At 41.1% G+C, this 18,831-nt stretch overlaps 1 protein-coding gene across 37 annotated transcripts in view; it reads left to right on the forward strand.

Annotated features, from left to right (window-relative positions):
* The first annotated feature begins 709 nt into the window (after positions 1-709).
* Positions 710-18,831, forward strand: part of PTPRT (protein tyrosine phosphatase receptor type T) — a 716,634-nt gene continuing 698,512 nt past the window's right edge. For all 37 annotated transcript variants that reach the window (XM_078393145.1, XM_078393157.1, XM_078393154.1 and 34 more), the window contains exon 1: positions 710-921. In XM_078393145.1, coding sequence (XP_078249271.1) covers positions 852-921 — 70 coding nt within the window. In that variant the 5' untranslated portion in view covers positions 710-851. The remainder of the gene's footprint in view (positions 922-18,831) is intronic.

Here is an 18,831-nt window from a genome sequence, read left to right on the forward strand (position 1 = left end):
CTCCTCTCCATCCCTCACGCCGAGGACCCCGCGGCTGATCAAAGAGGCTCAGCCGCCCACCTCGGCTCCCGCTATTCGCGAAAGGGGAACGAGACGCTCGGATGCCTCTGGTGCCGCCGCTGGCGGGGCTCAGAGAACACTCCCCCCGGGCCCCACGAACCGCCGTTCCTTGCCACGGCTGGCTTTCTGCCGCTCTCCGCTTCGGCGGCGTCGGAACACTTCTTTCTGAAAGCAGCCTTTCCCCCTCTTCGCGTCCGGTCTGGAAAAATCTCATTCATAATTACATTGCTCGTCCTCCCCACTCCCATCCCCAGCAAAAAAAAGCAGTGCAAAAGAAGGGGGTGGTCAACAGCAGAGCCGGGCACAAGTGACGGTAGCGTCTGCGTGGTACTACTCCCCCCCCCATTTTTTATCTCCCTCCCCCCCCTTGGCCGTCCCTTTATAAGCGCCAGAGAAGAAGAGGGAGAAAAGGCAAGCGTTAGGACTCGGGGGAAATCTCGCCCCCCCTTCTCTCTCTCTCTCTCTCTCTCTCTCTCTCCCCTCCTCCTGTTTCTCTCCCCCGCCCCCCCCTTCTCCGACTCCGAATCCCGCCCGCCGCCGCTTCTTCACTCAGCGCTGTGCTACTCCTCAGATTAGGGAAAGCCGAGCCTTCAGCCGGGCTGGAGCGAGAGATCCGCGGCTCCCAACTCTCCGGGCTGCTCCAAATGCGAGGGATGTGGGCTAGGCGCGCGGAGAATCGGCTCGGCGGCCACCGGTGCGGCTGCGGCTGCTGCTTCTACTCCTACCGGGCAAAGGGGATGTGAACTCCCAGGAGAGAAAAAAGAAGAAAAAAAAAAGAGAGAAATTAAAGAATGACTAGGATTGCTACGCTTGCTATTCTTTTGCAGCTGTTGCGGACGAGCGGAGGGCAGGGGTTCGCAGGTAAGGGACAGCGTCTCTCTCTCCCCCCCCCCTTCTTCCCCAGCGCACCCATTCCCGAGACCTGGAGGAGGGCGACGCTGGGTTTCGAACTGGGCCAGCGCTTGGGAAGGTGACGAGGGGTCGCCGCGGTCCTTCCGCGCGCGCGTAGCTTCCCTACGCTGGTTCTTCCTAGATGGTTAAGTTTTGGGGTGAGTGGGTTGCAGGTAGAGGCGTGGGGTTGGCTGGGTGTAACGTCTCGGGTTGTCGGGGGAGGCTTTTGTACTTGAGTAAGAATCTCAAGGTAGAACCTTGACGTAGGCTATACACTTAATGGATCTTGGCTTTCCCTTACGTCCGTGTAAGCAATAAGAAGGCCGATGAGGTGGCACCCAAGTGCCCGCTGACCTGGGAGTATGTCCCCTTGAACTCATCGAGGCTGATTTCTTAATAAACCTATTGAGTCGAAGGCTGCCTACTTCCGAGCAAACCCCGGGCGGGCAAGCGTTTGTAGAACTGCAGTTTTCGGCTGTCTTCAAGTATATGGATGAGGGTGGTATGTGAGGAATGTTTGCGGCTTCACAAGGCAGCTGACAACAAATTGTATAGCATTCTCAGCCTGGGAGAAGGAACTTCCAAATAAGCTCTCCCTGTGTGTAGGCTTTTTTTAGTTTCCCTTATAGAGGTGTCCTTCTGAGACTCATTTCCTTAAATGTTATGCCATCTATGACCCTGAAGGCATCTCCTCATTCTTGGTGTCAAGATGCTCCAGTCCTTTTTATAGTAAACAGTTGGTCTGCATCAAAGAAAAGGGAGGAGGAACAAGTATTTCAAAAATGTGTGACATCCACATATGAAGTTCTAATGTACCTTGGGTTGAAATTTGGACAGCCTATTTAGAAGCTCCTTGGGTGACTTCTTTTTCCTCTCCCCAAGTTCAGTACTACATCTTTGGGTCACAGAGCTGAAATAACTTTCTCTGGATGGTTCACAACTTTGGGCTTGTTCTTTCACACTTGTCAAAATCTGAGGGAGATTGAGTCTAGGAACACATCCAGCTAAAAATTAGAAAACCTTTCGAATTTCTTTCCCTTTGTTTTTCAGTTGGAATTCCCAGTATAGCTTAGTTATTGGGTTGTGGAGCCAGAGGCTGGGAGTTCAATTCCCTATTGTGCCTCCTTGACAAGGGCTGGTCTCAATGATCCAGAGGGTCCCTTCCAGCTCTGCAGTTCTAAGATTGCTATTATTAATAACATCAGACTACATATTGAAATTTAATTGTAATAACTCCCACCTTTCTTATTGTATGGCACTCTTCATGTGCTTCCATTGTCCTACTTTGAAAAGTGTGTATGTGGAGAAACATATTTTTAGTCACCTGAATTGAAAAAAGATCTATTTCAAGCTAGATACTGAAGATTAGTGTTTAAAACATCTGCACTGTTTGAAACCTATATGCAAGATATAGCTTTCTGTGCGAATGAGTATGATGTATCATTGGGACCATCTGCTCCTGGAAACTCCAGGCTGATCAAACTTTTACAAACAACCCTCTCTTGTTAAGAAAATGCTAGGGAATTAAACACTTCTGTTCTCCTTTCCTACACATAGCTGTATTAGGAAACACCAGGAATGGGGAGATCACTTTTGAGAAGCTTAAAACGAACTCTTACATTTTAGTATAAGTTTTCAAGGAAAGTTTATATAGAAATAATAGGCGTGGAGGTAGCCCAGTTAAGTTCTGTAAAGCACAGAGTGATATACACCATGCACTCTTTAGAGTAATCAAGATGCTATGTTCCATCTAGGACTTGAATATATCTTTAAATTTAGTTTGAAAACATCAGTAGCTAAACTTGTTGACCCTCTATGATGAGGAAGCATCTTACTGTGGAGTTCTATACTAGTTTACTCACAGGCAAGTTCCACTGACTTCAGTAGGATTTACTCCAAGGTCACTGGGTATAGGACTGCAACTGAAAACATCCTTTCCTCTATCTGTCACTATCGTTTTGAAACCAGAGGATTTCTGAGATGTGTAAATTTCACAGGAAGTTATTCTGTGCCTAATATAATGATCCTAAACATATCAACTAAGAAATAAATCCTGTTGCTGTTCAGATGTGTACTCCATGCAAGGAGCTGTTTACATAAACTCTAACTTTATACATGAATCTTGACATGTTTATAGAATTTTCTTCCTTAATTATTAGCTTAGAATTGCAAATGATATTGTATATGTGGTCACACTTATAAGCTAATTTACATGGCACTGGGTTCCAGTGGAACCAAGCACTGGCATAATGTGCATATATTTATTGAAGGTGTTCTGCAGGACATGCTAGGGATATAACTCCTGTCTGGATGGGAATAAGAGAAACAATATTAAAGACAGAGAAAAGAGGCTGATGAATATCATCAAACAACAGTACTGTATTTTTAAATCTGAGTCTCAAAACAAATCTCCAAACTTTATATGGCAAGAAAAGAGTGGGATACAGACAGAACTTGAGACATAGGAGAGGCCAAACAAATGCAATTATAAAATTAAAGTGAATTGGGTAACAAGGATTAGCAAATGGGTCAGATGTTTCCATTATCACTGTTTGTTAAGGAAGAAAGCCAGTATTTACTCCCTGTGCTGGCTTTGCTGCTTTGAAAAAAAGAGAGATAAAGGCATCTTATTTATATGAATAGACCTGACTTGGTGAGACATTTCCTCTGATAAGGTTATGGCAAGTGTTGCACCTTTAATTTTTAAGATTCCACAGTCACCAAAGACTTAATGCCCTGCAACCGATTTTCAGAGCTGATGCTCAGAAAATGAAAGCCAAGATGGAGAAAAACTGTTGAAGAACTCTGCACCTCTGTGATGGATTTTTACGTTGAACCCTATGAAAGCTTCCATCTGTCACCACTAATGTACTTCTCCTGTTGCCCATCAGATGGTGCTGCCTTCACAACTATTAGAACACAATTGCTTTGCTACTGAATTATGTTTTCAGTCGCTTTATGTCTTCTGTCAACATTTCCAGTGCACCCACTTTTTGACACTGACTGCTGGAGTTTTGTTATTGTTGGCTGGGAAAAGTAAAAGGTAGCTCAGAGTGTTGTACAAAGGTGAAAAAAAATAAGATTTAAGAGTTGATTTCATATTTGAATCTTTGTCGAGGTCCTGTGTTTACTTACCTGAATGGTGAGACCTGTTTCAAGAGGTGCCCATGGAAGTAAAGTGGGCAGCTGTTAGGGAAAGGGGTTTTTTTTGGTAGTGGCTATGGAGTAGCCACTCACAGAGGCTCTCATGGTTACCTTTGAATGGGCTTTTTAGCATCAAGTGAAGTTCTGTTTTTAAGGCCAGGCTATATATTTATCCTACCTCTTGTGTACTTGCACATTTATTTTATAATATACACTATGTATTTGGTTTTAGTTTTTTTCTCTGCTAGAAATGTTTATGCTGCAACAGTATTCATAATATTTTAGACAGTTTTGTCTTCATGAGCTGCTCAGAGAATTGTGTTACAAACAGCAGAGAAATAAATGCTATGTTATTTCTTGCAGAATGGGTGACAACACTCAACAGAGTTCAGTAATGCTATCTAGCATCAGTTGCAGCTGCTAGTGAATTTGGGGCAAGTTTTAATGGCAGAATAGTGGGATCCAGCAAAATCAGGAAGAGCGACTCTCCCTCTCTCTTTTCAAGCCTACCAGGAGACCCAAAACCAATTCAAGTGCCCTGAGAAACCCCCTGGAGTCAATTTGCAGCTGCGATAGTGGCTTGCATAAGCAAGGGGAGGGGAAGAAAGCACTATTCTGAGCTACAATGATGAACTGAGCACTTGGGGGCTAATTACATGTTACATAAATTTCATGGTCTGCAGCCAAATTAGAAAACAAATTATAATCCTAATGTCAAAGGGGACCATTTGCAATGCATGGGGATGGGAGTTTTAACCTTTTCAACTGCAGGCATAATCCTGGTCAAAAGTACTCTCTTCAACTGCAGGTAGCAGTAGATACACCTAAACACCCTCCCATACCCGTAGCTTAGAGGTTAGGTGAGTTCCATTGGGAGTGAACCTGAAAAGGGGAAGTGTAAACTTCCACCCTGTCTTGTGCACTGCTGTCCTGATGGGACGTGTTCCTCTGTCCTTAGGACTGAAATTTTAAAATCTCATGATTTGACTGTAAGCTGTGAAAGTAGTGTAACGTGGTTAGAGCCTAACACTATTCCTCAGACACAATGCGTGCAGGAAACCTTTACCACCAAGGCTTGTTTACTGAGGAAGTTCTGTGTTGCAGAGAGCTTGGTGGTAAATTGTAAGGCCACTTGTCCAGGGCACAAGCATGATCTGAATGTAATGTTGTAGGAAGCATTAGAGGAAAATGTCTTTGCTGCTGTGTATTGGATGAGAAAGGTTGACATTAGAGATGGGCTTATTCGTATACGAATATTCCCGCACAGGTGGAAATAATAAGGGTGAAGCAGGAAACCCACAGCTTAAAGCAGCCAACCACTGTTTATGAAGGAAGGTGCACCTCTTTTTCAGGGTAGTCCATCCCATTCTCCAAGCAGTTTATTCACATTCTTTAGCAAGTGGTACAGCTTTAGTTTACAACTCTGTTCAATTTTTATGTAGGTGTGCCGATGGCTACTGACCATGATAGATTTTCACCATGAATTTACCTATTTGCCTTCCAAAGAGCAGAAGGGCAATTATGTGGCTGTTTAGATGTTTCTGGATTGCAGTTCCCATGATCCTACATCATTTGCTAGTCTGGGTGGGGCTAATGGAAGGCCAAAATCATCATCATCTTCATCTTCATCATCATCATCATCATCATCATCATCATCATCATCATCATCATCATCATCATCATCATCATCATCTAGTGGTCCATTGTCTCTTGAAGGCACAGTGCGAAAAGGCAGTAATTTTGGTATTGTTTAACTTGTAACGCTGTGTTCCATGGAAGCAAGTTTGCAAATACTTGACTTAGTACTTATGGATAAAAACATGACCCTGATGTAGCACAAGTATCATTTAAATGCATGGTAGGTTAGGAGAATTTCCCCAGTACATGAACTTATAAGATGACTAGGATAACATGTAATACTCCTTACTCCTCAGCAGGATGCTATAAACAATGGCATATCTCACAGTTTTGTGTACTGCTTATTAAATAGTTATATGGATTCATTTACTCTTATAGTTTCCTTGCTAGAATACTGCTGCTATTTCTTGCAACATATACACATTAAAGTATCTATATTCTCACTATTATTGTTTACGCAATAAAATATGCTGTTACACGTATGAGCCTGTAGCTCTTCTCTTCAGGCTTCCAGATTCATTTTGTGGGTTTCTTCTTTTTCAGTTGTTTATTATTTTATGAAATGAACTGCAGGGAAGCATTACAGAAGCATAGCCAGTTGTTTTTAGTGGGAATATCAAAGGGAAAAAAATTAAGAATTAGATCTGAGATCTTCAGGAAATGAAATGATGTCAGATTGGAGTTGTTTGGAAAGAACCATTGGAAGGGCCATCAGAAATATTATCAGTTTGTGTTCTGCTTATGGAAGGGTTCTTTCTGTCCATTTAGACTTTTGAGCTAGTAGAACATTTCTGTGGGTGAAAAAGAGCATTTTTCTTGGCCTTCTTTCCTTCTGCATCCTCAAATCTACTTCAGACACTGCAGAACAGGGTTTCCTCCCCATTTTTCCTCAGTGGGAGACTTCGGAGGAGTTAATTTGGTGGGTGCTCTTAATATACATGTGTGTTTGAAGACGCCGAAAACAATAGCAGTGGACACTTCTGAGTAGAGGCTACAGTGTGTGGGTTATTGTTCGAAACTGTGTGGATTCTGTGACTGTCATTAGGATATTCAGTTTCCACTCTACTTGAACAGTGGTGGGGAAGAGGTTCAACAATGTTGCTTGCCATTGGTCCTGTTTTGGATGTATGAATGAAACCATCCTTTGAAACATTCCAGAATTAACCCAGTACCTTTGCATGACTTATTGTTAATTTCATTAATTATGAACCAATTTAGGGGGAGAGATCTCCCTAAATTATCTGGGGGGATATTGTGTGTGTGTTGAGGCTCATTCTGCCTACACATTTCATTTCTTCGACCTATCCTTTTCATTAGAAATCTTGGTGCCATTTTTGAGTGCTTGAATCCTGCTAGATGGATCGTTGAGAAGGGCATCCTATCCTTACATGAAGTGGTAGAGTATTCTTACAGGCAGAGAAAACTGAAAGTTGGAAATGTTTGGGGGACCTAGAGAGGAGCCCTAACATAATCAGTCTGCTGCTCTGCCCGCTGCCGTCAATGTGATGGGAAGATGCAATTCAGCTTTCACTGGCCTCATGTAAGCTGTTGTACCTGGTAGATATTATGCAATAGCAATTCAGAGTTTGAAGATCTGCTTCCGAATGGAATGGCTATAATGATATATGGAAGCCACCCATAAGTGAACTGAATGATGCTCTCCTTTTCTTCTTCCTTGATGGGAGCGTTAGCTGTATGCTTTGGTATTGTTTTTCTTTTTGGCTAGCTTGTTTTCTCGTCTCATGAAAGAACAATTAATGCTTAAAAGGTACTTGGAAAAATGAGCTTTTCCCTCCAACTGCAGAAAATGGATCTTTTCCTCCCTCTTTCTTTTTCTGTAAAAAACAAACATTCCTGTACCTCTAACTTATCTTTCCTTTTGCAATTGCTTTGCCTTGTCCTGGCATAGCTCCATCAGTCTCTTCTCCTCTGAGTTCGGTGTTGGGATCCCTAGAGCATGCTGCCTCTTGAATCCTTGACACAATCATGTGCGCTAGACAATTATTATAGAATACTGAAGTATTGTTTCTTTAAAAAAAAGGGATTAACGTTAGTTACTATGGAAACTACTGTGCTGCCGAAAAGGTAGATAAAGAGTTTTGTGGAACTCGTAGAGCAAGGACTGGGGCAAAAGTGATTTATTTCAGCAGCAATTATTTATAGTATGTGTTAAAACCATTTGTTGTTAATAGACTAAACACGATAGATTGATTTTCAAGATTTGCTGCTTTCAAGGCTCTCTTATATATGGATAGACTAGATCAGTGGTGCCCAACCTTTTTCCAGTCACACCCTGCTTTTATAATAGCCAAGTTACCTGTGACCCCCACCACATTCACATAAAAAGGCCATTTTAATGGGGTCAAGTTATTCCTTCTCAGAAAGTAGAAATCTTTCTCCCTGCAAAAGGCCTCTTTCTCATACACACTAGCTTTAACATTTGGTTCCGAAAGGTCACTGAATATATTATTAAAAACGGACTGCAACACATATAAGGCAACTCACAACCCCCCCAGACAACATTTTGTGACGCACGCACACAGGTTGGGAAACACTGGATTAGAATATTCACATTTTTCTTTCTAAATTTCTTGATCAGGTGGGCAATGCAAGGATAAAGGACGGTACCTCTTTCCCTCACTATCTCTTCTTCTTTTTTCATCCAAATGAGTGTAGTCCAGATGGGGGCTTCAACTCAGATTGGAACCATTATATATGTCTTGGGAAAACTTCTTCTCACCTGTTATTTGCAAAATTCCCCTATCTTACCCTTACCAACCCCTCCCTTGGCACCAAATACCCTATTGAGCAGCAATTTACATTGGGTGCACATAGCTGTAAGGGTGTAACATTTGTATCCTTTCCTCTTTTGGAGACATTCCAGGACTCAGTTAATTAAGGCAGGGATTGGCCTCAATGATCCATAGGATCCCTTCCAGCTCTGCAGTTCTAACATTATATTATATTTTGTGTCCACTATATTCTATTTGAATGGGATGGATAAAGGACTGCACCCTTGAGACTGGGTCAAGCATAATTGTCTCTAAGCGTGCAGAACTGTAGTATGTTGGGCTTGTTTACATGCGTAAGCAAAATTGTAGAAGCTTGTGAGCACAGAAGAAAATATTGGAATGGGACCTCATTGTCAACATAGACTTGTTTGCAAAAACTTGTTTTCTGATAACGGAGGGTGGTAATATTTGACTGCTTCAATGAATTAGTAATCAAAACTTCCCACCACGGTTACTGCTAAGCTGGGCGTGTGTGTGCGCACACACAACTCTGCTTCCCTCTGCGCAGCTGTCTTCCTCCTCTGTGCAGTGATTGCATTAGGTTCCAGTCACAATGGAACCCAAGGTGTGTGTGTGTGTGTGTGTGTGTGTGTGTGTGTAGGTGTAGGTGTGTAGGTGTGTGTAGTCGTGCACATATGCAGAGGTGAAGCCACATGTGTCACAGAGGGTACATTGATTGCCATGTCTTCTCTTTAATCTGGAGAAACAGATGTATCTTTCCACAGACCACTTCATGGAATGAAAAAAGGGTACACATTACTTAAATTCCTTAACTATAAGGACTACCAAGTCTGGATGTTTTCCAGACTTACGGTTTATGTGAATGGTATGTATGTATAGGCTAATCTAGAATTTGCATTTGAACAACATGCCTTGTTGATGTTCTTCCAGCTGTGTGAGGTCCACTTGTCTATGAAGAGGCCCATGCATTCGGGAGAATCTCTAGTGACAAAATATCATGAAATGCTGGCAAGAACTCAACCTTCTTGGTGGATGGAGTGGTGTTTCTTCAACTTATCCTGGGGAGTGGCCAGACCGGTTGGCTGCAGAGAGTACCTTCAGACCTTTCCATTTTGCTACTGTGAGGCTAGAGGGTCCTCTTCTTCGGGCTTGATTGACTCTCACATCCAAAACTGGAAGGCCTTAAAGGCTTGCCTTTAAGGTATGCGACATATGACACTCTAGAGAGGTGTGAGGCGAGCAGCTGGTCCTGTCACTAGGGAACCTGAAATCTGCATGCTGTGGGGTGGGCCTTTGGGGACAGAACAAGCTGCCTTAAATTGAGGTAGGCCATTGGTCCAGCTTGCCCAATATCAGCTGCAGTTTTCCACATTTCAGCAAAGATTCATTTCGTTACTCACTGGGAGATATCTGGCATTCTCTGGTGGTCTCCCATCAAAGTAGTAACCAAGTCTTGTAGCTTGCTTGAATTAGAAAATATGAAATACGTTCCGGGTGGTAGGGTAAAAATGAACCAGCTCTGCAGTATTTAAGACCGATAAGCTTAGGCCTGATTAAGATATGGTAAAGAAACAATCTTTGTTTAGAAAAGAAATTGATCCAAGGATACTGAAGGGTCCGAATATCAATAAATGAAGGGCCCAGGACTAATTCTTGGGTTTTTGCTTGTTTCTAACACATTAATCAATCAGCCAGAGATGGAGAGAACCAACAGATATTTGTTTATTTTCAGCTAAAAGCAAGCAAATAGGTGCAAACTTCACACGTAGAAAACATGCAGAGAAGAAGCGCACCCCCGATACAAAAGTATTCATTTTTATAAGGCATAACATGAAAGAGGGGTCTAACGCCCCTCTTCTCAAGGACGGACTTTTCATTAGGCTAGTTACAAGTAACGGAATGCAGGTGGCCTCCCTTATTTATCTATTCTTGTCTTAGTCAGCAAAAACCTAATCATGCAGCAAAGCTATTACAGAAGGCAAGATGGCTACGGTTAGGTTAAGATGTATTATATGTATTAACTGGAGCCATTCAATGCTTTCTGTGCTTTCTGTTCTAAAGAGTAGTTGTGGCATCGCATGACAACAGTTAAAGTGATTAGGTTCCAAATTCAGAAAAGTTTGGAGTGGAATGGCAGCCAAACATATCTCACTCTTCAGATACTCCTGGGCTGCATCTTTCATTAGCTCTAGGTTAAATAGTCAATAATAAGGAATTAGGGAAGCTGTTGTTCTCCCCCATATCTCTCCCCCCCCCCAATTATATTGAGGGCCCATTTCTCCCTTAACCTGTCTTCCATAATAATTTGTAACAAACCTGGAAAACTCTTTGCAGAAGCTGGTACAAACAGCCACGTGGCACAGTAACTGCCGTATTGCAGTCAAGCCTCTGTTCGAGATCTAAATTTCATCCCAATGGATTTAGGTATTCAGCTCAAGGTTGGTTCAAAGTTGACTCTCCTTCTGAGGTCAGTAAAATGAATGGTCAGCTAACTGAGGGTGGGCAAAGTGTTCTTTGCATAATTAGATTGTAAACTGTGGGAGAGTATATTTGTGAAAACAAGAACAGCAGAAGAGTGACTAGATCCGGATGAAGTGGGGCATTCAGAACCAGTCAGAGAAGCCATGCCCTACATCCTGGATTTAATGCTGTTTGTAAAGATACAGAGCGGAATTCTGCTTGCAGCCTCGCCATACTCTCTTCAAGACCAACAGTGAGGGAAACAGTGTGGTTCTCTGATCTCCAATCCTTGGGGACAGAATATTATATGAATGAGTTATGTTAAATTTCTTTGAGAGGCTTATGATACTGCCGTAATAAAAGGATATTAATGTACAGTACTGATTAAATTGCATGTTGGATTTTTTTTTAACAATAGACTAGCCTTCCACTTTGCATTGTATAATAAGATCATTCACTTTTCCTTTCTTAGACTCTTCTAATAAAAACTCCCAGTTCTCACCATGCAGTACCATTTAGCATGCTGTACCTCCCCCTTCACTTTTCACTGCCCATTTCAGTGAAGATTCTGTCTTTTCCTTTTGGACAACCTCCCTCTAGCATAACAAACTCTTCTTTGTCACTGTTGCAAGGTCATGCCCATTAAAATACCAAGACACTCTTGCTAATGAATAATATTCTGCATATAAGCAATTACTTTCTCATGAGTCAGGCTCACTAGTCTGGCCCAATTATTGCATAAGTTCCGCCTGCTATTACACTAGGCAAGATCGTATTTCTTTTACGGGGGAGAGAAAAGTGTTATGTCTAATGTAAACTAAGCATATTGCTTGTATCTTTTAATCAGGGCTTCTACTCCCCTCCCCGTCTCCTTTCTAATAGCAGATAAGTGCATATAATCTCATTATGCAGTAATTCTAAAATGCCAGAAACACTGAAAACCAGATCCTGGTGCATTAAATAATACGAGAAGTGAGATTGTGATGACTTAATTGATATGCAGTGCAACCCTTTGCTATAAAGTATGCCGGTGCTACTGATAATCTATCACAGCACAAGGAAAATAGAATTTAAGTGGTTCTGTTTTCTGGGGGATAGAGCCTTGTAGCCAAGGAAGTGCAGACCTTAACTGGGATAACCTCTTGCTTTCCTTTACTTCCCTCTTTCAAAAAACAAGAACACGAGAGAGCAGATTTTTAACTCATCTTTTTTTCATTGCAGTGAATTGCTTTGGAAAAGTAGGAACTGTTATGTTTCTTTGCTTCATGGTTTAGAGTTATGCAACAGTAGTCCAAAAAGTGACTGACCTCCTTAACTAATGAAAATGTTTTCCATTAAGTGAAGTAAAGGAAGAAGAATTTTTGGTAAAAATTTCATGCTGACAGGTTGGGTTTGATTTATGGCGATCCTTTTCAGGGTTTACTATGTATAAAGTACTCAGGAAAGGTTTGCCAGTGTCACCTTCTGAGGGTGATCTGGGAATGAGCACTTTGCCCAAGCCTGCACAGGCGGTCTCTTCTTTCAGGATGAACACTAAGAATTGAACTCGTAACCTCTGATTCCACAGCCACGTGCTCCAGCTCACTGACTTATCCAGCGAGCAGAAATACTGTTGACATGAAGGAAAGTTGTAACATCAAAGACTCAGCAAACATCTGTGTATGATGGGCCAGTTTGCTTTTTCTCTCTGTCTCTGGGTACCATTTGAGATATTAAGGTGGTTCTACCAGCATGGCATATCTCCACCTGTCTCTCACTACATGGATTAGTTGTTCTCTGTTAAGACTGTCAATCTGTGACGTTACTCATCCAAGAAATCCATCTTCTATCTTTTCCACCTTTACCCTCAATCTTCTCTTTGTTTGCACATGGATGTTAATCAGCTGAGTGTAGTAATAGTGTTGACACTGTTGTATAAATGAGCCAACAGAAAATTTATATTCCTTCCACCTCTCTCCTCTTCTACACCCTAAACAAGGTCTCATGAAGTCTCATACTGTATCCATGTAAAGTGTTAAGAAATTTCAAGTCTTAGAGACATCTCGGCCTTAAAGTGTTATGGATAAGGGTTCTGTAGCCTGGCTGAGAGAGAAGAGTTCAGATGTTTTTTCTTATGGCACTAAATCTTTAAAAAAATGACTGGATATACGCTACCACTAACTCATTATACTTTGCAGATTCTTGATATGTGGCAAAACCTTCTGTAACCACTCACTGAATGGCACAGGAAACCAAATTGCATGGCATGAGACAAATTGAGAGTTTTCAGCAGGCACCAAGAATTACACACTTTAATGCCTGAGGTTTCTTTATCTTGTACATAGGAAGGGAACGTTCAAAACAGCAGGAAACCTCCTGTGTTGTAATGGGTGCGGACAGCCTAGGGACAAAAATATGGGTAGATAGATATATTGAGTTGTGTGTGTTGCTCTCATGGACAAGCTTACTAAGCAGTTGTAGAAATTGGGAACATTGTGACAGCATTCTGCTTTCTATCAGGCATGATGCAAATTTATTTCACTTATGAACAGGCTTGGTAACTGTGTATAACACAAACAGCACTTATGGATGTATGGAAGGATATGCAAGATAGATTTGATGTGCTTCAGGACAGCAGTGGAATACATATGACAACTGCTTTCTGTTACTGTTTTATTATTCATGCCATGTTATTAATAAACCAATAAATACCATAGTTAAAGTTTAAAAACTACTGGGTAGGGCAGGCATGTTGGTGGTTGTGAACTCTAGCAGTCACTTTTTAGGCTGGGTTGACAGCAGAGAATTAGTCCCTTGAGTCCTGCATGCTACAGAAGCTTCTCCAGATGATGGGAAAACTCACATGAATAGTACTGTTAAGAGTAGGAACATTTGAATCAGTAGAACTTATGGAGGAGTTGACTCATCAAATTCCCATTGATTAAGTGGGCCTACACTAGTGTGATTTACTATTCTAAGCAACAGGATTGTGGCTAATGTATTTATTAATCTCTGGTGCCCCAACTTCTGTTGTCTTACTTGTTGGCTTTTATACATCAGTAACATGGATGCATGAATTGAACTAAATCCTAAAATCCATTACTTGCACCCTTAAATCCTCAGTTCATTGAAGTTAGTGCTCTACTATTAGTTTGTCAGTCTGACTGTCAGTGGTGTACAAAAAAGGAAAGAAAAATGTTTCCTTCCTTTTTAAGAATAATTATTTGTCTCTATATGTGTGTTTTATTTGACTGGGCTTTTGGCAAATAATGCCATACACAAATCCTGCTGCCAAAGCTTCTGTCAGCTTAATAGCAGATCCTGAAATTGATGATATGTAGGCATGCTTCTAATTCCAACAAATGTTTTGTAAATTGTTTACCGTGATGGTTTAAACTCTTTCTGCAGAAGCAAATCGTGGAGTTATAACAGCATGAGTTTGAACATTTTACATTAATCTATTGGGACCCAGTAACTGCAGGGTGCTGTTGTGATGATTCCCCTTTAGGCTTAGCGCAAGTTCTAGATATTTTACATTGTGTTGTAATGTATGGAATCAAAATCATAAATAACATGCATATTGTTCTTAAATAAATATTATAATATACTGTAATTTGTTACATTTTGAGGAAATGTCAGTGGAGCATTACAAGCTACCATGCAGTTTCTGTACAATTAAATGTACTTTCTGTATCAGTGATGTGTGTGTAATGCTTTTCTGAGGACTCCATCTTTGATCTGTGAGAGGCCCTTTGCATACAAATGTGCAGAATGATATGGTGGGGACATGCAGCAGATTCTTGATCCATGCTTCCACATGCCCTCTAGAATGGTTCTCTCTCTAAACTATTTCATGACTAGCTGGAAATCTTGCTTTGTTCCCTTTCCCGTGGCATTTGCTGGATTTCATTAAGTTTCAATGAATAGGATTTTATGCTGTGTGATTTTTAATGTTCTTTTTATTGAGGCTTTTATCTGAATACAGTGTTTCCTGAACTGTTAGCATGGCCTCAGTTCCCATTTATATTTCATGCTGTAATAATCTGGGAATATGAGTGAGTATTAGGCAAAAGGGGAACATGGTTGATACCAACAAAGAGGTGGCAATCTCACAAATAAGCAAACATGCTTTCTTTTCTGGCACGGAATTAACCCCAGAGGCTGCCAGAGCTAGAGAAATTAGAAGTCAGAGAACAGCAGCTGAATAATTAGTTGTCCTTACATGAACTTGCTAAGTAAATAGATCTTTTGCATAAGAATGTTGGTATAATACAAACATAATGTATGTTTTCCCCTATTTTATGTAACACTGATATTCTTCAGCAGTGGAGCTTAGTAAGAATGTTGGAGAAGAAATGTTTTAGTCCTGTTTGCAAAACCTTATGAACTATGTAGAAATGTGAAGCATCTTTACATTGATTGAACTTGGCAACTACAGCCATCTTGGTAACAGGATCTCATGAGCACCCTTGCTTTGAAGAGAATGAGCTGAAAGATTTGTCATCAGTCTTCTAAAGATAAAGCTTGTGCCAGAAAGATATGTTTCTCATACTTTTCAGTAACTATGAAAAGTCCTCCTCTCATTTCTTTGATTTCCCAGCTGCAGCCCTGAAAGAGGGCAAAGGTATTCATCCATTGAGATGGAGATAAAAAATGTCTGTTTTCTGGGTCATTAGTGCACAGATAATTCTGGCTTTGTAATAGTGTTAAGTCATTCTGTTATTTACCATGATCAGTTATTATTTCAGTTAAGACACCATTGCAATAGATAGATGGCAGTGAAAGAGGAATAAGAAGTGAATGCTCGTATTCGCCACCCAAAACAACTGACTTCCTAATTAGAACAGTTCTAGTCCCATGAATCATTCACCAAAAGCATTCACATGTAAATACAATGTTAGAGTAGACTCACTGACATTCTATCAGTTACTGTAGGCTAGATATACTGTTTGAGGTCTACTCTAGGTGGAGCAGCTAACATTTGGTTTAGCTGTCAGCATGCTACATTTGGTTGTAATCTTCAGTTTTTCCAGGCAATGCCTTGTTGGGCAGTTATTATCTATGTGTGACTCAGTTCTTGTATATTTGGAACGAATCTCAGTGAGTTATCATCTGGAAGTGGTCAGGGGTTAGATGTGGATCTACAGGTAGATCTCTGAGTAATTCACAGTACATTGCCATTGGTTTAACAATTGCCAGGTGGGGCTATAAGAGAATAGCAAAACAAAATCTCTGTCATGCCTAACATTGCAGTAAGCACAGTAGCTACTTGGTTCCACTGTTCATCACCTGGGAGATCTGAATATCAGGTGCATGTCTTTGCAATTTTACAGTTTTGTGTTAGAATTTGCAGTCTGTAGTCACTCCGATGTGGATTTACACTTGTACATATGATCTTGGGTGCGTGTTTAAGGTGATTTACTCAATCAGACATCATCGGGAATCTGGCTTCATCATATCTGCATATCTTCCTAGGTGATCTACAGATTTGACCTATGGGACATCTCTAACCATCCCTGAAATTCTGCAATATAGGATGGACTAAAAATGCTTTGGGATACCCAAGAGGTCAGCTATTGTAGCAAATTAATTATATGTTGAGACAATGTCATAGGATATTCTGTGTGGTGTAGTGGAGAGAGTGACGGACTAGGACTCAGGAGGCCTGGATTTGAAACCATGGAAGGCCATGGGACTGGTAAAACCACTCTATCTCACTTACCTTTAAAGCCCTATTAGGGTCACGATAAGTTGGTTACAACTTGATGGCCCATAACAAGAACAACAAAAATGATTTAAATAAAGCAATAACAAATAATGGGTTTGAATTAAAAAGAAACTGGAAGTCCCACAATCCTGAAGTTTGCCCAGGATAACTTTCACTAAGAGCAGGTGCAGAAGTAGCAGAGAGAACGGTGGCTTTCTGCTTACTAGCTGCATCCCTTGCTCATCTTGCGTTACCACCATAGCAGGAGGAACTCCAAGATGGCACTACTATATTACAGACTGGAAAGGCCAACAACCATTGTTGAGGTTAAGATAGCTGTCAACTTTGTACCTGTTTTAAAATATTCAGTTATATTCTAATCTGTTTTATAGGTTTTTTTAAATGAATTTTTAAAAAAATTCTAGTCTTTTTAATATTTTGAGTCACCTTGGGTCCCCTTGCCAAGAGAAAGGTGGCCTATAAATAAGAATAATAAATAAATAAAATAAATAAACTCCTTGTGGGCCAGTAAGACACCAGGCTGGTGTATGACAGGTGAGAGTATTGGGTAGGGTTGGGAGGGAGAGTCCCTTTTTCGGTCCATCTCATAAATTCTTTAAGAGGGGCCCAAAATGTGATTGTGACTAGAGGGACCTGTGGCACCCTTGGGGAGCTGTCCCTTCCCACTAACTGGCATGCTGGTGAGTTACACACTCTCCAGGTATTCTTCCAGTAGCTTTACCTTAAAACACAGCCACCTCTTCTTATTGCCGCTAGATTAGATTTCATCAGCCCAAAGGACAACCACCCCCAAACCCATTCAAAGTTACCCTTTTTGGGGTACTCAGCAAACGGCTTTTTTCCCCAACTGGTATCAAAATTATCTGGTTAAGTGAAAAGTTTTTTTGTTTTTCATTTAATGTATGCTGAGTCTTCTTGACTTTGTCAAGTGTTGGTTTTGTGTAACCCGAGGAGATGTGGGTGTTATACTCTCTGTTCTTCTGACTGCTAAGTATCTTTAAAATTATGCTTAAAAATAAACAATGACTGTCTCTGACCAGCTCTCCTATTATGCAAAACAGAGTGACTTGTGTAAACTGAGTGATTGTCATTCTACATCACATTCCAGATGCATCAACCAATCAAGATTCAGCCCTGTATTTATCATTTTTTATTCATCTGCCAGTCTTTCCAGCACTCAGCATATGATACATCCACAGCCATATGCCACTGGAATCTGTTACAAGTATCAGGACACACACACACACACACACACACACACACACACACACACACACACACACACACACACACACACACACACACACACACACACACACACACACACACACACACACACACACACACTTATTTAAAATGAATATACTCGCCACAGTACCCATTCAATGCTCCACATCTTATGTGTCCCTTATCTTGCCACCCCATTGTGGTTCACTTAGCAGGCGGACTGGAGATAGTGGTATTGAATGGAAGACCAATAACTGGATCCTTTTCCAGTATTGTGTGTGTTGCTTTTATCAGCTATGATCAATAAAGGATATGGCCATTTCCGTCCCAGTTCTATTCCTCTGTTTGTTCTGATTTTCCCATGCCCTTGGCCACTAGGGTGCAATACTGCTGGTCTGGAAAAAGAACTCTGAAAAGTGCCTCCTTTGCTATCAGCATTTATCAGGGGAATAAGAGCTAAGTGTTACAGTGTAGAATTGTTTCGTAAGATTAGCAGCACCTGTTATCCTATATCTTAACTGTGACGATAGTAACATCTGCTTAGGAATCTCTGACTTGCTTATTGTGAACTGGTTTTAGAGACATTACATACAAAGAATGGGTAAGATCCATCGTAAGGTAATAGCACTCCATACTGGTTGGAATGAATGACATGTCATCTAGTCATTTATCATGGCTATTTTCTTTAGCAGGAGATAAGCCCTGTTGTGTGCCTTGAGATTTACTTCCAAGTAGATGTGCATATTAGTCCTCTGTTGATTTGGATCCTTTTCAAAGCCATTTTAAAAAATAGCATCAAATATTGCCAATTAGAAGTGGTGGAAAAAACATTTGTATAGAGAATGTATGTCATACATAATTTTATCTACAAAACACACACTGGGGGAAAGTGGAGGGGGAGAGTTGGAAGTCTATCAAGTAGCCAGCCTGGAAAGCTACTAAACAGGGGTT

This window comes from Pogona vitticeps, chromosome 4 (genome assembly GCF_051106095.1).
Source record: "Pogona vitticeps strain Pit_001003342236 chromosome 4, PviZW2.1, whole genome shotgun sequence".
Taxonomy (NCBI): Eukaryota; Metazoa; Chordata; class Lepidosauria; order Squamata; family Agamidae; genus Pogona; species Pogona vitticeps.